The 26053-nt window shown below is 34.3% G+C and overlaps 1 protein-coding gene across 1 annotated transcript in view; it reads left to right on the forward strand.

Moving 5' to 3' along the window:
- Window positions 1-26053, forward strand: part of LOC132716437 (hemicentin-2-like) — a gene marked incomplete at its 3' end in the record, with an annotated part of 63686 nt that overhangs the window by 12136 nt on the left and 25497 nt on the right. Inside the window, 2 exon segments of the mRNA XM_060699708.1 lie at window positions 14129-14419; window positions 21717-22058. Coding sequence (XP_060555691.1) covers window positions 14129-14419; window positions 21717-22058 — 633 coding nt within the window.

The raw sequence follows: 26053 nt of genomic DNA on the forward strand, positions 1-26053 counted from the left end.
TCATGAACAACTCTCCCCCTTCCTTAACTGAGTGATGAGTCATTTATTTTTGGCAAATTGGGTACTTTCAAAATTCAGTTCCTGGGATGTGTTTGTTTATGTAACAGGTTCTGCTTGTATGCCTTTACTTCTATTCCAACTAATGCCAATGCACATTGGTTGAGGTTTGCATTATTTCACTTTGCCAATTTATCGGGGAAGAGCAAATAGCTGTCTATATCTGTTTGAACTACAGAAATTAAATAGGGGGCCATCTAAATGTAAACAGATCAAAAGAGAACATAGAAGTTCATTCAATAACAGTTAAAGAAGGGGACAATAGCCCTCTATGAAGCAACAGAAAATGGCCCCTTAAATTTGTAAGTATGTAATACTACCTATGTCCATGACCCTTCACTACCTTTTTAGCTCACCTGAGCATATGCTCAGGGTGAGCTATTAGGATCACTATTCGTCCGTCGTCTGTCGTACGTCCTCCGTTGTCCGTTCACACTTTTCAAACGACATCTTTTCTGAAACCATAAGGCAGATCATAATGAAACTTCACAGGGATGTTCCTTGTGTGAAGCCTTAACAAAGTTGTTCAAAGAATTCCATTCCATGCAGAACTCTGGTTACCATGGCAACCAAAAGAAAAAACTTTAAACATCTTCTTCTAAAAAACCCAAAGAGCTAGAGCTTAAATATTTGGCATGAAACATCTTCTAGTAAGTGTCTACCAAGTTTGTTCAAATAAAAGCCCTGGGGTGAAAATTGGCCCTGCCCCAGGGGGTCATTGATTTTCCTTATATGTATATTACAAAACTTTCTTTGATAAAACCCAAATAGCTAGAGTTTAGATATTAAGCATGAAACATCTTCTAGTAATTGTCTACAAAGTTTGTTCAAATAAAAGCCCGGGGGTCAAAATTGGCCCCGCCCCAGGGGTGATTTTCCCTATATGCATATAGTAAAAACTTTAAAAAATCTTCTTTTAAAGAACCCAAAGAGCTAGAGCTAAGATATTTAGCATGAAACATCTTCTAATGGATGTCTACCAAGTTTGTTCAAATAAAATCACTGGGGTCAAAATTGGCCCCGCCCCAGGGGGTCTTTGATTTTCCCTATATGCATATAGTAAAAACTTTAAAAATCTTATTTTAAAGAACCCAAGGAGCTAGAGCTAAGATATTTAACATGTAACATCTTCTTATGAGTGTCTACCAAGTTTGTTCAAATAAAAGCCCTAGGGACAAAATTGGCCCCGCCCCAGGGGGTCATTGATTTTCCCTATATGCATATAGTAAAAACTTAAAAAATCTTCTTTTAAAGAACTCAAAGAGCTAGAACTAAGATATTTAGCATGAAACATGTACTAATTAGTGTCTACCAAGTTTGTTCAAATAAAAGCCCTGGGGTCAAAATTGGCCCCGCCCCGGGGGTCATTGATTTTCCTTATATGTATATTGCAAAAACTTTCTTTGATAAAACCCAAATAGCTAGAGTTTAGATATTAAGCATGAAACATCTTCTAGTAATTGTCTACAAAGTTTGTTCAAATAAAAGCCCGGGGGTCAAAATTAGCCCCGCCCCAGGGGTGTCATTGTTTTTAACTATATGTGTATAGTAAAAACTTAAAAAATCTTCTTTTAAAAAAACCCAATGAGCTAGAGCTTAAATGCTTAGCATGAAACATCTTTTTATGGGTGTCTACCAAGTTTGTTCAAATAAAAGCGGTAGATCTTTGTTTTTTCATTATATGTGTGTAGTAAAAACTTAACATCGTGAATCATCTTCTAATGGTTGCCTTCAAATAAAAGCCCTGGGGTTTAAACTGGCCCCGCTCCGGGTGGCTTTATACAGGTGAGCGACCTCAGGGCCATCATGGCCTCTTGTTCATTGTTTTGGTCGCAAAAATCAACGACCAATAGAGCGGATTATCCCTATTCGCAAAATACAACAATATATTAACGTCAAAAAATTAGATCACAAGCTATAGTGTTTCTTCCTTCTTGAACAATGCACAATCTGAAAATAACATCCAAACAGGGTGCCATCCACCTACTTTTTTCACTATTCTAAGTCTTCTGCATACCCTTTAAATTGAAGAGCTGATTCACCGGCTATCTCAAAAAACTACACATTCGCATCCGACAGGAACTCTCTCCAAATGCAAGGGTCAACGCCACTAAATTTAATTTTACTAAATAACTGAAACACAGTACTAGTCATTGAAACTTGAAATATAGTAACTCTAAACATTTAGAACCTCAAATATCCACTTCAATTTCAAAACTGTCTCTTATTTGTAAATTTGACCCTGGCCAATTGAAACTAAACGACCGAAACTGTGTACTGCCTCCTTATTTTTTTTTCACAGACTATTTTCCATTTTTTAATGAAGGCTAAAATTATTGAGGACACCACTCTGTGTCTCTCTTTGACTCGATCACCCCTTCACAGATGTAACACTTTGAGTCTACAAAAGAAACAGCAACAAAACTTATTGTCCCTTATTGAACACTCGAATTTAAGCTTTTTCTTAATAATATCAAATAACTGCCGGTATTTCTGGACATTTTGTTAAATTGTGAGACGGAAAATTAAATCTGTATTTACGAGCAAAAAGTGTATAAGTCTACGTTTGGTTGCTCAAACTAGAAAGCATCCTTGCACAAGAGTCTGTGATCTCCCATTAAGGAATGAGATTAGCCTAGTTAACGTAGACATTGTGCAAATATAGTGAATCAGTTCCCCTTTCTATATATATTTCTTGTCAGATTTGCATGATAATTTAGTATTAATTTTGTTGGGAATTTCTAACGTCAGGTTTCTGTTGTGAAAGTTAAATCCTACAAAAAGTTTTAGTGCACGAACATGGCACCCGAAATAAGAAGGGTAACATATTTTTGTATCCTATCCGACCAGGTTAATTTAATTATTTTTAAATAGACGCGATACATACTAATAGACAGTATTCAGACAACTAAAGAATAATGTAGATTAAAAATTAGCGAAGAACCATTTTTAGCTCACCTGTCACAAAGTGACAGGCTGAGCTTTTGTGATCGCTTTTCGTCCGGCGTCCGTCCGTCCGTCCGTCCGTAAACTTTTGCTTTAAATGACATCTCCTCATAAACCACTGAGCCAATTTCATCCAAACTTCACAGGAATGTTCCTTTGGTGGTCACCTTTAAAAATTGTTCAAAGAATTTAATTCCATGCAGAACTCTGGTTGCCATGGCAACCAAAAGAAAAAACTTTAAATATCTTCTTTTAAAAAACCATAAGAGCTAGAGCTTAGATATTTGGCATGAAACATCTTCTAGTGAGTGTCTACCAAGTTTGTTCAAATAAAAGCCCTGGGGTCAAAATTGGCCCCCCCCCTGGGGGTCATTGATTTTCCCTATATGCATATAGTAAAAACTTAAAAAATCTTCTTTTAAAGAACCGTAAGAGCTAGAGCTTAGATATTTGGCATGAAACATCTTCTAGTGAATGTCTACCAAGTTTGTTCAAATAAAAGCCATGGGGTAAAAATTTGCCACGACCCAGGGGGTCATTGATTTTCCCTATATGCATATAGTAAAAACTTAAAAAATCTTCTTTTAAAGAACCCAAAGAGCTAGAGCTAAGATATTAAGCATGAAACATCTTCTAGTGAGTGTCTACCAAGTTTGTTCAAATTAAAGCCCTGGGGTCAAAATTGGCCTCGCCCCGGGGGTCATTGATTTTCCCTATATGCATATAGTAAAAACTTAAAAAATCTTCTTTTAAAGAACCATAAGAGCTAGAGCTTAGATATTTGGCATGAAACATCTTCTAGTGAATGTCTACCAAGTTTGTTCAACTAAAAGCCCTGGGTTCAAAATTGACCCCGCCCCAGGGGGTCATAGATTTTCCCTATATGCATATAGTAAAAACTTAAAAAAATTTCTTTTAAAGAACCCAAAGAGCTAGAGCTAAGATATTAAGCATGAAACATCTTCTAGTGAGTGTCTACCAAGTTTGTTCAAATTAAAGCCCTGGGGTCAAAATTAGCCCCGCCCCGGGGGTCATTGATTTTCCCTATATGTATATGATAAAAACTTAAAAATCTTCTTTTAAAGAACCATAAGAGCTAGAGCTTAGATATTTGGCATGAAACATCTTCTAGTGAATGTCTACCAAGTTTGTTCAAATAAAAGCCCTGGAGTCAAAATTGACCCTGCCCCAGGGGGTCATAGATTTTCCCAATATGCATATAGTAAAAACTTAAAAAATCTTCTTTTAAAGAACCCAAAGAGCTAGAGCTAAGATATTTAGCATGAAACATCTTCTAATGAGTGTCTACCAAGTTTGTTCAAATAAAAGCTCTGGGGTCAAAATTGGCCCCGCCCCAGGGGGTCATTGATTTTCCCTATATGCATATAGTAAAAACTTAAAAAATCCTCTTTTAAAGAACTCAAAGAGCTAGAGCTAAGATATTTAGCATGAAACATGTTCTAATGGGTGTCTACCAAGTATGTTCAAATAAAAGCCCTGGGATCAAAACTGGCCCCGCCCGGGGGGGGGGGGGGGTCATTGATTTTCCTTATATGTGTATAGCAAAAACTTAAAAATCTTCTTTCGAAAAACCCAAATAGCTAGAGTTTAGATATTAAGCATGAAACATCTTTAAGTAAATATCTACAAAGTTTGTTAAAATAAACACCCGGGGGTCAAAACTGGCCCTGCCCCAGGGGTGACATTGTTTTTAACTATATGTGTATAGTAAAAACTTTAAAAATCTTCTTTTAAAAATGCCATTGAGCTAGAACTTAGATGTTTAGCATGAAACATCTTCTTATGGGTGTCTACCAAGTCTGTTCAAATAAACAAATAAAAGCCCTTGGGTAAAAATTGGCTCGGGGGTGGGGGCCTATATACAGGTGAGCGACCTCAGGGCCATCATGGCCCTCTTGTTTAGTCTTCTAGCTAGTGTTCCTGTTCACCTACGACACGTTGCGGTATTTAAGATAAGTGCTTGATTGAAAAGCTATCTAATCAAATTACTTCATAGCTCTTTTTCTCTTAAAAAGAATATAAAATATGACAGTTTATCATGGTAATTATATAATAATATAAATCTTTGTGTGTTAGAAAATATAAGCGGTTACTGATACTTCACTTTAAATGATTTTGATTATAATGGGTTGCTAGTAAAATTGCCTTTTTGACACCAACTTTGTTCTCATTTTTCATTTTAATGATAGTATTTAGCTATTGATCAGTAAGTAAATAAGAATAATCATTTTTAGCTCACCTGTCACAAAGTGACATAGTGAGCTTTTGTGATTGTTTTTCGTCCGTCCGTAAACCTTTACTTTAAACGACATCTCCTCATAAACCACTAAGCCAATTTCATCCAAACTTCACAGGAATGTTCCTTGGTAGTCAACTTTAAAAATTGTTCAAAGAATTTAATTCCAAGCAGAACTCTGGTTGCCATGGCAACCGAAAGAAGAAACTTAAAATATCTTCTTTTAGAAAACCACAAGAGCTAGAGCTAAAGTATTTGGCATAAACGTCACCTAGTCAGTGTCTACTAAGTTTTTTCTAATAAATGAACTGGGGTCAAAATTGGCCCCGCCCCTTGGGGTCATTGATTTTACTTATTTGTATATAGTAAAAAATTAAAATATTTTCTTTTAGAAAACCAAAAGAGCTAGAACTTAAATATTTAGCATGAAACATCAACTTGTCAGTGTCTACCAAGTTTGTTCTTATAAATGCCGTGGGGTCAAAATTTGCCCCGCCCCGGGGGGTCATTGATTTTTTTTATTTGTATATAGTAAAAACTTAAAAAATCGTGTTTTAAAAACCCCAAATAGCTAGAGCTTAAATATTAAGAATAAAACATCTTCTAGTGGGTGTCTACCAAGTTTGTACAAATAAATGCCCTGGGGTTAAAATTTGCCCGGCCCGGGCCCTGGCTGTAGAATATACATGGTTTCCATGGATTTATGCATGGTCAATTGTCCATGGAGTATTGGAACAGCCGTCCATGGACAAAGTTAAATGTCCATGGATGATGTCCATGCTGTCCAGGGATATCTGACCGTGGACAATGTCCATGGAGAGAATGGACAATTTCCATGGAGAGAATGGACAATGTCCACGGAGAACATGGACATTGTCCATGCTCTCCATGGACAATGTCCATTCTCTCCATGGACAATGTCCATGCTATCTGTTGCTTATAGCAGACTTCTTTCTGATGAATGTTCAGGCAGGTTCACTACTGGAAACTGGACATACTGAAAACCTCAATATATAAATTATATAAAATAAATTTATACATATAAATACATTTACAGTATTTAGAGGATGTTTCTTATTTGCCTCTAGTAATTATTTATGGACATATCAATGATTAAAAGAAGAAAAAAACACAATAACTTTGAAATCAAGAGTTTTAATGAGATAAATTGTTTGACATTTATTTTTTCATTTCTTTGAATTTTGCTTGACACGACATGGCTTCAAAATGTCTCTAAGTTTCTCTCTAACCATCACAGGGTCACATGAGGGTAGTGTTTGAGTACAATTCCTGAAATAGATAAAGTTTATAAGTTAATAATGTACAAGATTTTTAAGCATTTGAAAGAAGTAAGAAAAACATAATATCAGTGACAGGGGCTTCCAAGGCCATATGATTATGGTCAAAGAATTTTAAACCACTGGCTACACAACAATGTATTTTCCAATAGCCACAGTTGGCTTCTTATATCTGAGGAAGCTTAATCCTGAGCTAAATTAGGGAACACCTGTGGTAATACTCAGGATGGTGCAGCTCAAAAGGGCATCTAATGTGTTCATCAACTGGAGAGTCATCATATAACCTTTACTGTGTTTTAGTAAACTAAGTTTAAAACTTCATCTCAATTTGAATAATTCATTTCACATTGAAACTTTCAAAACAAAAACATACTGTAAATTCCTTGAAACTTTTCCTGGTCTATTGCTGGCTTCTTTTCCCCTGATTTTGCACTTGCTCCTGTCAATGACCCGCATATTCCGCTGCTTTATATTATATATAAGGTAAAGAAAAGCTGCATTGCTACCTTGCTGTAGTTTAATTGGAACACCTGCAACCTTGCTTTCAAGGGTGCTTTGTAATAAAAAATGTGTAGATTAAAGATGAAAGTTTATAAATAATGTCATTCACTACTGTTTTCTTATACATATATCACTTTTATGACTTGATATTGTTGTGTACCCATAATGTTAGCATTATAGAATAAGAGCATCAAGAAATAAATGATGAATTAAGATAAATAAACAAAAACTAAACAGTCCTTAATAATTCAAAAAGGACTATGTTTTAATGAGAATGTTACATTCTTCTTTACTAAATCTGTTAATTGTGTTAAATTTGTTTTAAAAGAATGCTTACTGGAGATTGCATAATATTCTTTTACTCATCTTGTTCAATCATTGATGAACATAAAATGTATACTCAGTATTTTTTAATAAATTAAATGCTTACAGACTTTAAAAATATGCATCTAAAATAATTTGTATTTAACACTTTAGTGAAAACAATTATTTTTCTGCATAAATGTGTCTAAAAGTTATTTACCTGAAACTAATTTTACTATGATTCTTCTGAATATCTTCTTGCCTCAGGTCATTGATCTTCAGGTTCAAATGCAACAACAAAACACTTCCTGAATCTTTTCACACTTAGATAAATGTTTTCTTTGGAAATTCCAAAAAATGCTCCCTAACATTTAAAACAAGATAATATCTCCAAAATGCTAAAATACTAAATAGATCCTTTATGGTTTCCACTTTTTCCGTAACCCAAATGTCTGAGATTTCAAATTTTCAAACAAATTACTGGACTGTTCTGTCATAATGTGAAATAGGGATAATCCAAAAAATCAAAGCATCCATTATTTTATTTATACATTTATTGAAGGTATAAATATATCAAATGATAAATGAATGAAGAATTTGAAAATCATAATATGTTTTGAAAGATATTCACACTTGAAATGTCTTTCTAGACTGCTTTTTTAGCTCGACTTTTTTTTTGAAAAAAAGAAGAGTAGAGGTATTGCTATAGTCGCGGCCCCGTTGCCATTGCCGTCCGCAATCTTGTACCTCGATCATAACTTTTTTATTTCTTGGTGTATTGTCTTCATACTTGGCCACAACAACCCTTGGGACACGACCTTTCAGTAGACCACACTAACCTTGACCTTCATCCATAAATGACCTTGACCTTCAAGGTTAAAAGTCAAAATTTTGCTTGTTCATGCTGTTATTGGCTGTAACTTTGTTATGAATTGTCTTCAAATTTGAACATAATAATCTTCAAGGATATCCCTTAAAAGTAACAAGACAGACCTTGACCTTCAGTCATAAATGACCTTGACTTTGAATGTCAAATTATTGAAATTTTCAATTTTTTGGCTATTATTGGCTGTAACTTTGTTATTTATGAATGGATTGTCTTCAAACTTGAACATAATAATCTTCAAGGCTATCCCTTAAAAATAACCAGACAGACCTAGACCTTCACACAGAAGGTCAAATTATTGAAATATTCATTTTTGTGCCCCCAATTTAGTGGCGGGCATTTAGATTTACCCTTGTCCGTCCAGCCGTCCGTTCACTTTTGTGTCGCATGTAACTCAAAAAGTATTTGACCTAGAGTCATGAAACTTTACAGGAATGTTGATCAGCATGTGTAATTGTGCACCTGGGTATTTTCGTCTGGATATTTTTAGTATTTTTAGAGTTATTGCACTTGACTTAGTAAAATTTGCAATTTTCAACATGTGTCGCATGTAACTTAAAAAGTATTTGACATAGAGTCATGAAACTTTACAGGAATGTTGATCAGCATTTGTAGTTGTGCACCTGTGTATTTCGTCTGGATATTTATAGTATTTTTAGAGTTATTGCCCTTGACTTAGTAAAATTTTGCAATTTTCAACTTGTGTCGCATGTAACTCAAAAAGTATTTGACCTACAGTCATGAAACTTTACAGGAATGTTGATCAGCATGTGTTGTTGTGCACCAGGTATTTTCGTCTGGATATTTATAGTATTTTTAGAGTTATTGCCCTTGACTTAGTAAAATTTTGCAATTTTCAACTTGTGTCGGAAGTTACTCAAAAAGGATTTGACATAGAGTCATTAAACCTCATGGGCAGGTTGCTCAGCATATTTAGATTTGCACCTGGGGTTTCGCTTGTGGATTTATCCAGTATTTGTAGAGTTATTTCCGTTTACTTAGTAAAAAGATTGACAGTGGCGCGGTGGGGGCACCCGTGTCCTAAGGACACATTTCTAGTTTTGGCTATTATTGGCTGTAACTTTGTTATTTTTGAACGGATTGTCTTGAAACTTGAACATAATAATCTTCAAAGATAACTCTTAAAAATAACCCAACAGACCTTGACCTTCACTCATTAATGACATTGTCTTTAAAGGTCAAATTATTGAAATTTTCATTGTTTTGGCTGTAACTGACTGTAACTTTGCTATAATTGTAGGGATCAACTTCATATTATAACAGAACATTCTTAAGGACCAGACCTTGTTGTTTGTCAAACCCAAATTTGCTTGGGCTCTTTAATGACCTTGACCTTGAAGGTTAAATTACTGAATTTTCTCAGATTTGTGCATTAAATGACCAAAATTATATATTTATTGGTGTGAGTGTATATACATATCTATCATCATCATCATCAACAACATCAACGTAAATTGCGTGTTTCTATTTAAAGTGTGTTTGTATTTAAAGAATTGCGTGTTTCTGTTTTTAGAATTGCGTGTTTCTGTTTTTAGAATTGGGTGTTTCTATTTTTAGAATTGCGTGTTTCTATTTTTAGAGTTGCGTGTTTCTATTTTTAGAGTTGCGTGTTTCTATTTTTAGAATTGCGTGTTTCTATGTTTAGAATTGTGTTTCTATTTTTATGCCCCCACAAAGTGGGAGCATATAGCGTTGCACTTGTCCGTCCGTCTGTCCGTCCGTCCGTCCGTACGTCTGTCTGTCCGTACGTCCCGAAATCTTGTGAACGCAACTCCTCTTAAACCGGATGGCAGATTTTGCTTAAACTTACAGGGATGAACAACCTTAATGTGTAGATGGTAGTAAAGGAAGGAATTTTCGCTGCGACCAAATTTAACAGAATTATGGCCCTTTGTTGATTTTTTCACTATATACTATGTAGAAATTTTGTGAACGCAACTCCTCTTAAACCGGATGGCAGATTTTGCTTAAACTTCCAGGGATGAACAACCTTAATGTGTAGATGGCAATAAAGGAAGGAATTTTCGCTGTGACCAAATTTAACAGAATTATGGCCCTTTGTTGATTTTTTCATTATATACCATTTAGAAATTTTGTGAACGGAACTCCTCCTTAACCGGATAGCAGCAGATTTTGCTTAAACTTTCAATGATGAACAACCTTAATGTGTAGATGGTAGTAAAGGAGGGAATTTTCGCTGCGACCAAGTTTAACAGAATTATGGCCCTTTGTTAATTTTTTCACTATATACTATGTAGAAATTTTGTGAATGCAACTCCTTTTAAACCGGATGGCAGATTTTGCTTAAACTTACAGGGAAGAACAACCTAAATGTGTAGATGGTAGTAAAGGAAGGAATTTTTGCTGCGACCAAATTTAAGAGAATTATGGCCCTTTTTTGATTTTTTCACTATATACCATAAAGAAATTTTGTGAATGCAACTCCTCTTAAACCGGATGGCAGATTTTGCTTTAACTTCCAGGGATGAACAACCTTAATGTGTAGATGGTAGTAAAGGAAGGAATTTTTGCTGCGACCAAATTTAACAGAATTATGGCCCTTTGTTGATTTTTTTCACTATATACTATGTAGAAATTTTGTGAACGCATCTCCTCTTAAACCGGATGGCAGATTTTGCTTAAACTTCCAGGGATGAACAACCTTAATGTGTAGATGGTAGTAAAGGAAGGAATTTTTGCCACGACCAAATTTTACAGAATTATGGCCCTTTGTTGATTTTTAGTTTTCAACTTGTGGCACATGTAGTCTAAAAAATATTTGACCTAGAGTAATAAGATTGACAGAACAGTGGCGTGTGGGGGCATCCGTGTCCTATGGACACATTTCTAGTTAGAATTGCGTGTTTCTATTTTTAGAATTGCGTCTTTCTATTTTTAGAATTGCGTGTTTCTATTTTTAGAATTGTGTGTTGCTATTTTTAGAATTGCATGTTTCTATTTTTAGAAATTGCCTGTTTCTATTTTTAAAATTGCGTGTTACTATTTATAGAATTGTGTGTTACTATTTTTAGAATTGTGTGTTTCTATTTTTAGAAATTGCGTTTTACTATTCATAGAAATTGCATGTTTCTATTTTTAGAATTGCGTGTTTCTATTTTTAGAATTGCGTGTTACTATTTATAGAATTGCATGTTTCTATTTTTAGAATTGCTTGTTTCTATTTTAAGAATTGCGTGTTACTATTTTTAGAATTGCGTGTTACTATTTTTAGAATTGCGTGTTACTATTTATAGAAATAGCTTGTTACTAGTTATAGAAATTGTTTGTTACTATTTTTAGAATTGAGTGTTACTATTTTTAGAATTGCGTGTTTCTATTTTTAGAAATTGCGTTTTACTATTTATAGAATTGCATCTTACTATTTTTGTGTCGCCTTGAAAAGGTGACATATAGGGGTTACTTTTGTCGGCGGTGTCGGCGGCGGCGGCGTCTGTGTCGGCGTCGTTGTCGGCGTCCGCTAAAGCTTGTCCGGAGCATAACTCAGTCAGTATAAGTCTGATTGACTTCAATCTTGGTATGCATGCTTCTTTCAATAACCCGAAGTGCAGTGCACAATGACCGGTACTCTGCAGTTCTTATTTTTTGAGTTATTGCCCTTTGTTAATTTTCATACTTTAATTTTGTCCGGGCCATTTCTCTTCAACTAAAAAGCTATGGACTTGAAACTTCATAGGATGATAGATCTCATTAAGAAGAAATACAGTGCACAAGAACCAGTACTCTGCACTTCCTAATTTTTGAGTAATTGCCCTTTGTTAATTTTCATACTTTATTTTTGTCCGGACCATTTCTCCTAATGTATAAAAGCCATGGACTTGAAACTTCATAGGATGATAGATCTCATTAAAAAGAAGTGCAGTGCATAAGAACTGATACTCAGCATTTCTTATTTTTGAGTTATTGCCCTTTGTTGCTTTTCTTACTTTATTTTTGTCCTGGTCATTTTTCCTCAAGTATGAAAGCTATGGACTTGAAACATCATAGAATGATAGATCTTATTGATAAGAAGTGCAGTGTACAGAAACTGCTGCTCTGCACTTATTATTTTTTTAGTTATTGCCCTTTGTTATTTTTCATATTTCATTTTTGTCCTGGCCATTTCCCCTAAACTACATTGTTCACAAGGCGACACATCCGACTCGCGGAGTTCTAGTTAGAATTGCGTGTTACTATTTATAGAATTGCGTGTTTCTATTTTTAGAATTGCATGTTACTATTTTTAGAATTGCATGTTACTATTTATAGAAATTGCGTGTTACTATTTTTAGAAATGCGTCTTTCTATTTTTAGAATTGCGTGTTTCTATGTTAAGAATTGCATGTTTCTATTTTTAAAATTGAGTGTTACTATTTGTAGACTTGCGTGTTTCTATTTTTAGAATTGCATGTTACTATTTTTAGAATTGCGTGTTTCTATTTGTAGAATTGCATGTTTCTATTTCTAGAATTGCGTGTTTCTATTTAAAGTATTGCGTGTTACTATTTTTAGAATTGCGTGTTTCTATTTATAGATTTGTGCTTTCTATAGAATTGCGTGTTTCTATTAATAGAATTGCTTGTTCTGTTTACAGAATTGCGTGTTACTATTTATAGAATGGTTTGTTACTATTTATAGAATTGCATGTTTCTATTTATAGAATTAAGTCTTTCTATTTATTGAATTGCATGTTTCTATTTATAGAATTGAGTGTTTCTATTTATAGAATTGCATGTTTCTGGTGCCATTAGTTTTATCTGATCTCTGTTATATAGTGAGATCTGCTTGTGAAATATTTGTGGATGCAGTATTTATTTATCCTAATTACCATACTGGTTAATGTATTTCACACATTAATATTACATAAATGAAAGAGCAATAATTATTATATACATGTATGTGTTTATTGTACACATAAACTTGTTTATAATAAGTAAATTGTAATTCTTAATTCCAATGTTATTAAATAAACATTATATATACATTTCTTTTCAGTATCTTTAGCAAGGTTTAAGTTATGCTAATAATAGAAAATTAATAAAATTTAACATTGAATTGAAAGCTCTTTTACAAATCTGTTTAAATAAGAAATTTGTAAAATACTTTGATAATTTCACTGATAATTAATCTAGAAGTTTGGAAAGTGTCACAATTTTATGTGACATATAAACACTTTTTTATTTAATAGATATCTAGTAACAATGATTATAAATAATTAAAATGATTAAAAAAAACAAAGAAAAACCCCAAAACATTCTGATCATCATTTATTTGAAAACTTTGTGTGATTATGATTAATTATGATACCTATATAGCCATTAATATATGTATTTTATGGCAACAATGATTTTTTTAAACTTTTTCCATGTTTTCACATTTAAATTTTTTAGCTGATTCCTCACAAAGAAATTGCTTCAGAAATTTCTAAGTACAAATATTTTGACAAGGAAGTTGGACATGGACAATGTCCATGCTGAAAATGGATATCCATGGACCAAATGCCTCCTTTCCATACTGTTCTGCATGGACCAACCATGGACTTTTGTCCAGGGCTTGAACTTATCCATGGATATCCATGGATTTCCATGCTCAGGCCATGCATGTCCATTCTCTGGCCATGGATTAAAACAGATATCCATGGACAATCTACAGCCAGGCATTTTGACCATATTACTGACTTTATGGAAAAAATGAAAAACATGCCTAGAGATATTGATGTCAAGGTAAACATAACATCAATTTAAATGATTTTACTATTATATTTAATCAAAATTGGAATATTAAAATTTGGTGGGACAGACTATAGTGATCTTACATACAAATACAGTATTCATATATAATATGTTTCTTATTTACATTTAGATGCACCAGATGTCACTGTAACTGTAAGTAGTCGGAATCCAACTGAGAACAACACCCTAACAGTTAAATGTGAAGCTAAAGGAAGGCCTGAAGATTATCATATCTTGTCAATTGTACATAAATTGGGAGATGTGGTTATATCTAAAGTACTTAATCCAACCAATGGTGTCATAGAAGTACAAAATGTTCAACTGCAAGATAGTGGTACTTATATTTGTGTTGCAAATAATGGCATTCGTGACAGGAACCAGAAGCTTGATCAAAGTGGAAACAACACTGTTAAAGTTAAAGGTTTGTGATTATTAAATTTAGCATAAAAGGAATTCTACTGGTTGTTGAAAGATTACTCAAATTTGAAACATGAATTCAAGGCCTCACAAATTGATTAAACATTTTCTGGATGTCCAAGATCTAAAGCTTTGTGTTTTCAAGAGCATGTGTTTTAAGTGAACACACTGTCTTGAACACTTAGTGATCATTCCATACAGACTGTACCTGTAGGGGGTTAAGGTGGCTTATGGGGTGGAAAAACATTGCTTATGGGGTTTTAGAGATAAGAAAAGATGAAGGATTCTAAGATTGCAGGAAGAACATCTGTCAGTCTAGTCTGATGGTTTCCAGATAATAAACCAGAGTTTGGAATGAGGCTATGTCATGAAGCTAGAAAAATAGTTTCTGGACAATAACTAGAGTTAGAAATGAGATATTGTAATCAAACTTAGTATATTGCAAGCTATGTGGATACCTCATTTTGGATCGGTTTAAACCCCTTAGGTTCAAGGTCAAGATCACTGTTACTGTACTTGGAAAAATTGTTTCTGTTGGATAACAGTAGTTAAGAAAAAAGTTTTTATTTTAAATTTAAAATGCTTGCAAAGCTGCATAACGCCATTAATAATGAGTTTAATAACCAGTGTTTTTTTTTCACTTTTGGGGGAAGGGGGTCGGTGCCCTTTGGAGGGGGAAAAATGCAATAGGAGGGGGAATTTTATTTCTTAACAAATGAGGAGAAACAAAAAAGAATTCAATGCATATTTTAATACACCACTTACCACTGGCACTGTAAAACATTGTTTTCTTTCCAGTAAGTAGAAAAGGGGAGCAACTCTTGCAATACAAGTTTAAAATACGTCTCTTTTTCTTAATATACGGATCTAAAATGGACAGAATTTAAAGCGTCGCATGTTAAATTTGTTGGGACGCCAGAAGTAGCTCCCCTTACCTACCCGGGAAAAATTTGTAAACAACTTTGCATAACAGTAAGTCTTACAGGCATGAAATAAAACAATTTTAGGCATTTATATGCAAAAAATGGTATTCATTGCAGGCAAATTTGGGGTGCCGTATGGAGGGAAATTGTGGCTTTGAGTTGAAAAAAAACACTTTTTTGAGGGGGGAATGGGGCCGAATTTCGCCGAATATTTTGGTGAAAAAAACCCACCGATAACAGGGAAACTCTAACTCTAAATTGTGTTTTGGGATGACATACTTGTATGCCAAATAGGAAGACAATTACTGAAATTATTCAAAAGTGAAGTTGCAGAAACCAATGATTTTAAAATTGCTTAAAAGGGGCATATTACTCTTAAAAATTAGTAAATTGCATTTGACTTTTGTTTTGATATAACATACATGTAGTAACATGCCAAAAATAAACACAATCACTGAAATGCTCCATAAATCAATTCATTCTGCTGAAACCAATTGTCATTGCACAGAATCTGTATGAAATTTTCCAGCTGTAAAATAGACGGATTTTTTTTTATTTTACGCCCGTACAAAAGAAAATTCGTCTTATGCTTTTTCTAATATTATAGAATAAATTTCGCCTGGAATACGGTTTTACGCACGTAAACCAGCCGTAAATGGCACGGAATCCGGGCGTACAAATGACACGTAATATTTAAATGAGCAGGAATTCAAAAATAAAAATTACGCCTGTAAAAATTCCCTTTACAGCCGTATAAAATCCAGATTTGACGTCTATATTAAATTTACGCCCGTAAATTCCTTTTATGGGCGTACAAAATTCAAATTTTACGTCTATACTAATTTTTACGTCTGTCCTAAAAGTATGCTTTGATTTCTTTGCATCTGAAGAACAAGCTTGTCATCCTTGTTTAATTGTCACATGTTTCATAGAATCGTTTTTTTTCTGTTAGAGACAATAATTCTAAATCTCCTCATATAAGTAGATCTCATTTATGAGAAGTGCAATGCCATAACTCTTTATTGTATGATTTGGGGGTTATTTCCCTTTTGTACTTTTCCTTGCTTATTTTTTGCCTTAATCATACAACTTTAAAAGTATTGGAAATATTAATTTGAAACTTCACAGATGGATAGATCTTTTTGTGTTAAGTTCAGACTGTTTAAGAACCATATATTTACTATTTTGCATAATTTTGGAGTTACTGCATTTTTCACTTTTTCACTTTTAATTATTGTTAGCATAACATGAAAGGTGTAAGTACTGGTATCAGTTTATATAAATATTAAATGGACAAATCCCATTTAGAAGAAGAGACCAAGGTCAAACTTATTGAAGACTGACGTTAAATTTTCATAGGAGTAGCAACAAACTATATCCAGATGAATGCATTTTCTGGGCATAGAATAATATTTCAACTTTTTAATGTCTAGATTCCAACTAAAGAACCTTAGAGTACACTTTTACAGCCGTAATTTTATTTTACGGGCGTAAAATGGAACTTAAGCATTTTTGATTCACTTTTTCAACACCTCAAAATTCTAAGTCAAATTTTACGTCCGTAAAGAAAAGTACAGCCGTAAAAAATAGAAAATTACGGCCATACTTTTCATGTTTTTCCTGCTCTTAAAAAATTACGTGTGTTTTACACCTGGAAAAGTGGTTTTACGTCCAATTTCCGTGTCTTTTCCTGCTACTTTACGGCCCGAATTTTCGTACGGGAAGGACATGCAACTGGAATGGGATTAGGGGTCATTTCTTGTTATTATACCCCACTTACACTAAGAAAAATTGAGCGTGCTAGTTTTTCATGTCCCCAGGCATATAGTTAGTAAATAATTTAATTAAAAACATTTGTATTTAAAAAGAAAACTATTTGTAGCTCGACTATTTGAAGAATATGAGAGCTATTTTAGTCGCCCCGGCGTCGGCGTCTGCGTTGGTTAAAGTTTTTTGTAAGGTCAAATATCTCAATTATTACTTATTATTATGCCCCTTTTTAACTTACAAATTTTGGTTGAAGTTTTTTGTAAAGTCAAATATCTCAATTATTGCTTGAGATATTCAATTGAAACTTACAATACTTATTTACAGTAACAAGGTTCATCAGATTGACAAGTTGGATAACTCTGCCTACAATATTGACAGAATTATGCCCCTTTGGAACTTAGAAATTTTGGTTAAAGTTTTTTTGTAAAGTCAAATATCTCAATTATTGCTTGAGATATTCAATTGAAATTTAAAATACTTTTTTAAAGTAACAATGTACATCAGTTTGCAAAATTGCATAACTCTGCCTGCAATATTTGCAGAATTATTTGCCCCTTTGAAACTTAGAAATTTGGGTTAAAGGTTAAAGGTCTTCAAAGATATTTACTTGAAACTTTACACATGCACTTAGGGTCATAATTGGAGGGTCATAATTGTATGTCACTGACCAAGTTCCATAACTCTATTTTGCATTAAGGCTGATTCATATCCCCTTTTCTACTAAGTCTCTTGGTTAATGTTTACATGCAAGTTTTACATATCTCAATAACTATTAAAGATATTTATTTAAAACTTCACATATGCATTTAGGGTCATAATTGTAGGTCACTGACAAAGATCCATAATTCTATCTTGCATTTAGGCTGATTTTTCTCCCCCTTTTCAACTTAGAAATTCATGGTAAAATTGTTTGTGCCTCTTTTGGGACAATTTTATGCATTCATAATAATAAAGCAGTGATTAACTTGATAAAACATCTTAATAACAAGCCTTTGTACATTTTCTGTCAAATTTATGTATTCATAGGTAATTAGTATTATTATACTCAATAAAACACCCTTGTGACATTACATTCCGAATAGTCAAGCCAATACTGTATAATTAGACTCTCTCTAAGGCCTATAACACGAATTTATAAAAAAAAATTAGCCCTTTTGTGAACTTAAAAAAATTAACATTATCAAGGCTCTTTTACTATCAAGCACTTAGAATAGTCGAGCGTGCTGTCCTACCGACAGCTCTTGTTTTTTAGAAGATAACTGTTAATGTTTATTATAGTATTGTTAAAATAACAAAGATAATGCCGCTATTAATTATACTTAAACGGTGTATTATTGAATTAACAAAAATGAAGCAGTGATGTTGAAATAAGTTGAAAGTACTCATTCCAGATGTGATTAACAAGATCAGTTTTATTGACTTTATTGTCCCCTGCCTTTTCGAAGAAAAAAAGGGGGATATAGAAATAGGCTCTGTCCGTCTGTCCGGCTGTCTGTCCGCACTACCGAATAGGGATAGGGGGGCATCAAACTGTTAACAGAACAAAAGAGAACAATATAGTTCATTCCGTTACAATAGAGTAAGGGGCCATTGGCCCTCTTTTAAACAATAGAAAATTAACAAAAAAATGGCCCTTATTCCATTTTGGCCTGACGTCCATCCGTACAAACCCAGAGGTACTTGTGTGACTTGGAGAACAATAGGTAACAGCAAATTCTCTTTGGTCCTATTCATTCCGTTTTTACTTGTGTTTCTTTTAAGCCTTGTGTGACTAAAATGGCTAAAAAGATCAAAGGAAAAGTCACATAAGTACCATTTTGTAAGTCCGTCTGTCCGTCACACTTTTGTGTCCGGTCCATAACTTTATCATTTATCAAGGGAATTTGAAATAACGTGGCAAAAATGTTTGTTATGATAAGACGATGTGTCATGCGCAACAACTAGACCCCTACCTCCAGGGTCAAGGTCGCACTTGCTCATTCAAGGTCAACATTGTCTATTTAAGGGTAAATGTCGTGTCCGGTCCATTAATTTTCTTATCTTTGAAGGGATTTTGTAAATATTTGCCACAGTTGTTCACAATAATAAGATGATGTGTCCTGCACAACAACCGGTCACCTACCTCTAAGGTCAAGGTCACACTTAGAGGTAAAAATTTAACTTAGTCTGTTATAATTTATATTTTGTGTTCCGTAACTTTTTCATAGATCAAAGGATTTTGAAAATACTTGGCACAAATAGTTCCTATAATAAGATGATGTGTCATGCACAACACCTGCATCCCTACTGCCAAGTTCAAGGTCACACTTAGCGATCAAAAATTAACATAGTCTGTTATAGGGTATATTTTGTGTCCAATCTAGAACTTCTTCATAGGTCAAGGGATTTTGAAATAACTTGGCACAAATAGTCACAATAATAAGACGATATGTCAAGTACAACACCTGCACCCGTACCTCCTAGGTCAAGGTCACACTTAGAGGTCAAAGGTTAACAGAGACTGTTATATGGTATATTTTGTGTCCTGTCCATAACTTCTTCATAGATCAAGGGATTTTGAAAATACTTGACACAAATAGTCACAATGATAAGATTATATGTCACACATGACACCTGTGTCCCTACCTCCAAGGTCAGGGTCACACTTACATTTCAAAGATTTACATAGTCTGTTATAGGGTATATTTTGTGTCCAGTCCATAACTTTTTCATAGATCAAGGGATTTTAAAAATACTTTGCAGAAGTTATAACAATAATAAGACGATATGTCAGGCGCAAAACATAGGTCCCTACCTCCAAGGCCACACTGAAAGGTAAAAGATTAACATAATCTGTTATAAAGTATATTTTGTGTCATCTATAACTTCTTCATAGTTCATAGTTGAAATACTTGGCCCAAATAGTAACAATCATAAGACGATATGTCATGCACAACACCTGCACCCCTACCCCAAGGTCAAGGTCACACTAAGAAGTCAAAGCTTAACATGATATATTTTTAAAATCTGTGTTTGATTTGATTTCTTTAACAAATTTATTGTTGCATTTGCAGATCTAGCATTGATCATTATTTTGGACTGAAAGTCCTGAGATCCATACCTCTTTTTAGCTCACCTGTCACAAAGTGACAGTGTGAGTTTTTGTGATCGCTTTTCGTCTGGCGTCCGGCGGTCGTCTGGCGTCCGTCCGTAAACTTTTACTTTAAAGGACATCTCCTCATAAACCACTGAGCCAATTTCATCCAAACTTCACAGAAATGGTCCTTTGGTGGTCACCTTTAAAAATTGTTTAAAGAATTTAATTCCATGCAGAACTCTGGTTGCCATGGCAAACGAAAGATAAATCTTTAAATATCTTCTTTTAAAAAACCCAAAGAGCTAGAGCTTAGATATTTGGCATGAAACATCTTCTAGTGAGTGTCTACCAAGTTTGTTCAAATAAAAGCCCTGGGGTCTAAATTGGCCCCGCCCCAGGGGGTCATTGATTATCCTTATATGCATATAGTAAAAACTTAAAAAGTCTTCTTTTAAAGAACCCATAGAGCTAGAGCTGAGATATTTAGCATGAAACATCTTCTAATAAGTGTCCACCAAGTTTGTTCAAATGAAAGCCCTGGGGTCAAAATTGGCCCCGCCCCAGGGGGTCATTGATTTTTCCTATATGCATATAGTAAAAACTTAAAAAATCCTCTTTTAAAGAACCCAAAGAGCTAGAGCTAAGATATTTAGCATGAAACATGTTCTAATGGGTGTTTACAAAGTTTGTTCAAATAAAAGCCCTGGGGTCAAAATTGGCCCGCCCCGGGGGTCATTAATTTTCCATATATGTTTATAGCAAAAACATAAAAAATCTTCTTTGAAAAAACCCAAATAGCTAGAGTTTAGATATTAAGCATGAAACATCTTCTAGTGAGTGTCTAAAAAGTTTGTTCAAATAAAAGCCCTGGGGTCAAAATTGGCCCCGCCCCGAGGGTCATTGATTTTCCTTATATGTGTATGGCAAAAACTTAAAAATATTCTTTGAAAAAACCCATATAGCTAGTTTAGATATTAAGCATGAAACATCTTCTAGTAAGTGTCTACACAGTTTGTTCAAATTAAAGCCCTGGGGTTTAAACTGGCCCCACCCCAGAGGTGTTATTGTTTTTAACTATATGTGTATAGTAAAAACTTAAAAAATCTTCTTTTAAAAAAACCCAATGAGCTTCAGATTAGATTTTAAACAGGAAACATCTTTTTGTTGGTGTTTACCAAGTTTGTTCAAATAAAAGCCCTTGGGTTTAAATAGGCCCTGCCAAGGGGGGGGGGGGGGGGGGCGGAGGTCATTATTTTTCATTATATGTGTGTAGTAAAAACTTAACATCATGAAACATCTTCTAATGGGTGTCTTCCAAGTTTGTTCAAATAAAAGCCCTGGGGTTTAAACTGGCCACGCTCTGGGGGCCTATATACAGGTGAGCGACCTCAGGGCCATCATGGCCCTCTTGTTTGAAATGGCCATTAATATGCTGCATATAAAACTTCCCTTAGGCGGGGGACGTTGGTAACTCTGTTACAAATTCTTGTTATTTATTGAAATGCATAATGAATGTTTATTTTATGTTTCAGTTTCACCAAAGTTGCTTTTAAAAATTGGCGACAGAATATTTGCTGGAGCTCCTAAGACCACAGTCAATATTACAGCACCATTTTACAGTGACCCTCCACCTCAAGCTGTACAATTCAAATTTCAAAATGGCACTTTAATAACAAACTCTAGCAAACATACAGTGTCAGTCTTTAAAGGAAACGTTAAGGACATGTTTAATGGAAAAGAAGTGGAGCTAGATGGTTACTTTGCTCAGCTTCAGATAAAGAATGAGGAAGAATCAGATTTTGTTAACTACACCTTGGTTATTGATAATGGGATTGGATCTTATAAATCATGGATTTTGAAACATGTCTCCCAAAGTATGATTTTTATCTTTCAACTCTTCGTAATATCTATACATAATTTCATGAGATATAAAAATATATTTACGTAAAGCAATATAACCAGCTGAATGGATTGTGGCATATGTAAGACTCAAATAATTTTTAATCATGTAACAATTTAGATCACTAAGATTGAGTTGAAAAATCCAGTCAGTCATTTTTTGTCATAGCATGTTCCAGGTTGATGTACAATTATATTATTTTCACAATTACTACTCACATAGTGATTTCAATGGTGTTTACTTATATTTTTAGAGACATTTTATGGATTATATGAGCTTTTAATATTGATAGTTCGCCTTTTGTGATTCCATTATTGTCTATTCTCCACATTTGTTTGTCTGCTTGTCAGTAGTTTCAGTGTTAATATTTAAGTGACTTAGGTTTTTACAGAACTTGCTCTGCTTTAATCATTTTGGACTGCTAAATGTACCTTGACAATATGTATTAACTGTCTTGAACCAATATTTGCCTTGCCTAAGAGTCCTTCAGTTTTATATGAGCTCGAACAAAAAATCAGAAATTATAAACCTTGTTGGTAGCACAAACCAAGTTAATGGCCTGGTAGACATGTACTAATTTCAGTCAAATCATGACTGTTTGGATCAAAATTGGAAAAGTCATTAAACTCTTGTTTGCTACAAATAAGTTTTCATACTTTTTACAAATAAGCTTTCATACTTTCTACCACAAAGCCCTTATTTTAATGAATATACTTAAAAGTGCTAATGTTAGATTTGAAAGGGCGGTTGGAAAAGGCTTGAAGATCTCAACAAAGTTAACACTTAAGAAGTCTGTGTAACATGACTATTTAGTTGTCATTATAAGTTGTGTGTTGCATGGCGGTGTTTAAAACTTAACTTGTGTCATCGAGATCAGGTGGGCTTCAAACATTCGTCACTTCTGTAACGGCTTTAGTCGAAATATTATTTTTAGCTCAACTGTTTGCAGTTTTTGCGTGTAAGCAAGTATCTCCATAACTACTGAAGGAAATAGATTGAAACTTCACACACTTGTTCTCTGTGATTATTTAACATGATTGGCACAAGTCCTATAACTCTGATTTGCCTTTCTTGCATAATTATGCCCCTTTCTTGACTTAAACATTTTTGGCTAAGTTTTTGGTTGTAAGCAAGTATCACCATAACTACTGAAGGGAATGGATTGAAACTTCACACACTTACTCTCTCTGATTATCTAACTTGATTGGCACAATTTCCATAACTCTGATTTGTTTTTTTAGCTCACCTGTCATAAAGTGACAGGGTGAGCTTTTGTGATCGCTTTTAGTCCGTCGTCCGTCCGTCGTCCGTAAACTTTTACTTTAAATGACATCTCCTCATAAACCACAAAGCCAATTTCATCCAAACTTCACAGGAATGTTCCTTTGGTGGTAACCTTTGAAAATTGTTCAAAGAATTTAATTCCATGCAGAACTCTGGTTGCCATGGCAACCAAAAGAAAAAACTTAAAATATCTTCTTCTAAAAAACCCAAAGAGCTAGAGCTTAGATTTTTGGCATGAAACATCTTCTGGTGAGTGTCTACCAAGTTTGTTCAAATAAAAGCCCTTGGATCAAAATTGGCCCCGCCCCAGGGAGTCCTATATGCATATATTAAAAACTTAAAAATCTTCTTTTAAAGAACCAAAAGAGCTAGAGCTAAGATATTTTTAGAGCTAAGATATTTAGCATGAAACATCTTCTAATGGATGTCTACCAAGTTTGTTCAAATAAGGGGTCTGGGGTCAAAATTGGCCCCGCCCCAGGGGGTCATTGATTTTCCCTATATACATATAGTAAAAACTTAAAAAATCTTCTTTTAAAGAACCCAAAGAGCTAGAGCTAAGATATTTAGCATGAAACATCTTCTTATGGGTGTCTACCAAGTTTGTTCTAAATAAAAGCCCTGGGGTCAAAATTGGCCCCGCCCCAGGGGGTCATTGATTTTCCCTATATGCATATAGTAAAAACTTAAAAAATCTTCATTTAAAGAACCAATAGAGCTAGAGCTAAGATATTTAGCATGAAACATCTTCTAATGGATGTCTACCAAGTTTGTACAAATAAAAGCCCTGGGGTCAAAATTGGCCCTGCCCTGGAGGTCATTCATTTTCCCTATATGTGTAAAACTATAGCAAAAATTGAAAAATCTTCTTTGAAAAAAACTCAAATAGCAAGAGTTTAGATATTAAGCATGAAGCATCTTCTAGTGAGTGTCTTCAAAGTGTGTTCAAATAGAAGCCCTGGAGTCAAAATTGGCCCCGCCCCGGGGGACATTGATTTTCCTTATACAAGAATAGCAAAAACTTAAAAATCTTCTTTTAAAAAAACCCGAATAGCTAGAGTTTAGATATTTAGCATGAAACTTTTTCTAGTAAGTGTCTACAAAGATTGTTCAAATAAAAGCCCTGGGGTCAAAACTGGCCCTGCCCCAGGTGTGACATTGTTTTTAACTATATGTGTAAAGAAAAAACTTAAAAAAAATCTTCTGTTAAAAATCCCAACGAGCTAGACCTTAGATGTTTAGCATGAAATATCTTCTAATGGTTGTCTACAAAGTTTGTTCAAATAAAAGCCCCGGGCTTTAAACTGGCCTTGCTCTGGGGGCCTATGTACAGGTGAGCGACTTCAGGGCCATCATGGCCCTCTTGTTTCATAATTATGCCTCTTTTTCAAATAGTCGAACATCGCTGTCTTCCGAAGTTCTTGTTTATTTCTCAAATAAATCTTTGTTAGGACATTTATAGCCCCACCTTATATAAGCTTGGTCCTTGTTACAATTATTTGGTACTTTTTAGGTCTTTTATTTTCTTGCATAGTTGCAGATGTTATAAACACTGGTCATAGCAAAAAAATGTTTCTGTATTTTATGATATTTTCCCCTTTGATTTTTTTTTGTTTTCATAAGATACTGTTAAGGCCCATTATATACAAGAAATGGTTTAATTTTTAATTCTCCAAAAGCATTTTAATAATACCCAACCAAACAAAGTTTAGAGGGGTATATAGGAGTCACTCGGTGGTCGAATGGTCGGTCGGTCCAGCTGTTTGTTGCATTTTCCTTGTCCGGAGCATAACTTGAAGACTGATGGTTGGAATTCAATACAACTTCATACAATGGTCAAGCTCATTTAGAGGATTTGTAGTGCACAATAACCATAACTCCGTCTTCACTAATTACATAGTAATTGCCCATTGTTACTTTTCCTTGTCCAGAGCATAACTTGAAAACTACTGGTTGGAATTCAAAACAACTTCATACAATGGTCAAACGCAATGTCGGGAAGTGCAATGCACAAGAACCATAACTCTATCTAAATTAATTACAGAGTTATTGCCCTTTGTTACTTTTCCATTTTTTTATATTTGTCCGAACCATAACTTGAAGACTAATGGTTTGAATTCAATATAACTTCATACAATGGTCATGCACATTGAGAGGAAGTGCAGTGCTTAAGAACCATAACTTCATTTTGACTAATCACAGAGTTATTGCCCTTTATTTTTTTTCCATTGCTTTTTTTTGTTCGGAGAAGAACTTGAAGACTTATGTTTGGAATTCAATACAACTTCATTCAATGATCAAGGACATTAAGAGGAAGTGCAGTGCACAGGAACAATAACTCAATCTTGACTTTTTACAGAGATATTGTCCTTTGTTACTTTTCCTTGTCTGGAGCATAACTTGAAAACTACTAGTTGGAATTCACCGCCTCCGTGGTCGAGGGGTTAGAGTCGATGACTTCTAATCCAGTTACCTCTCTGGCGTGGGTTCGATCCCCGGGAGATGCTTTGGTAGTTTAGCGCGGAGGAAAGTAGTCTAGTACTGGTGTAACTCTCCAGGAACGATGGTTAGGAAACCTATATGACTGAAATACTGTTAGAAAAGGCGTAAAATCAAACAAACAAACAAACTAGTTGGAATTCAATACAACTTCATACAATCGTCAAGCACATTTAGAGGAATTGC

This window comes from Ruditapes philippinarum, unplaced genomic scaffold (assembly GCF_026571515.1).
Source record: "Ruditapes philippinarum isolate M1 unplaced genomic scaffold, ASM2657151v2 ctg437_1_1_1_1, whole genome shotgun sequence".
In the NCBI taxonomy this organism is placed as follows: Eukaryota; Metazoa; Mollusca; class Bivalvia; order Venerida; family Veneridae; genus Ruditapes; species Ruditapes philippinarum.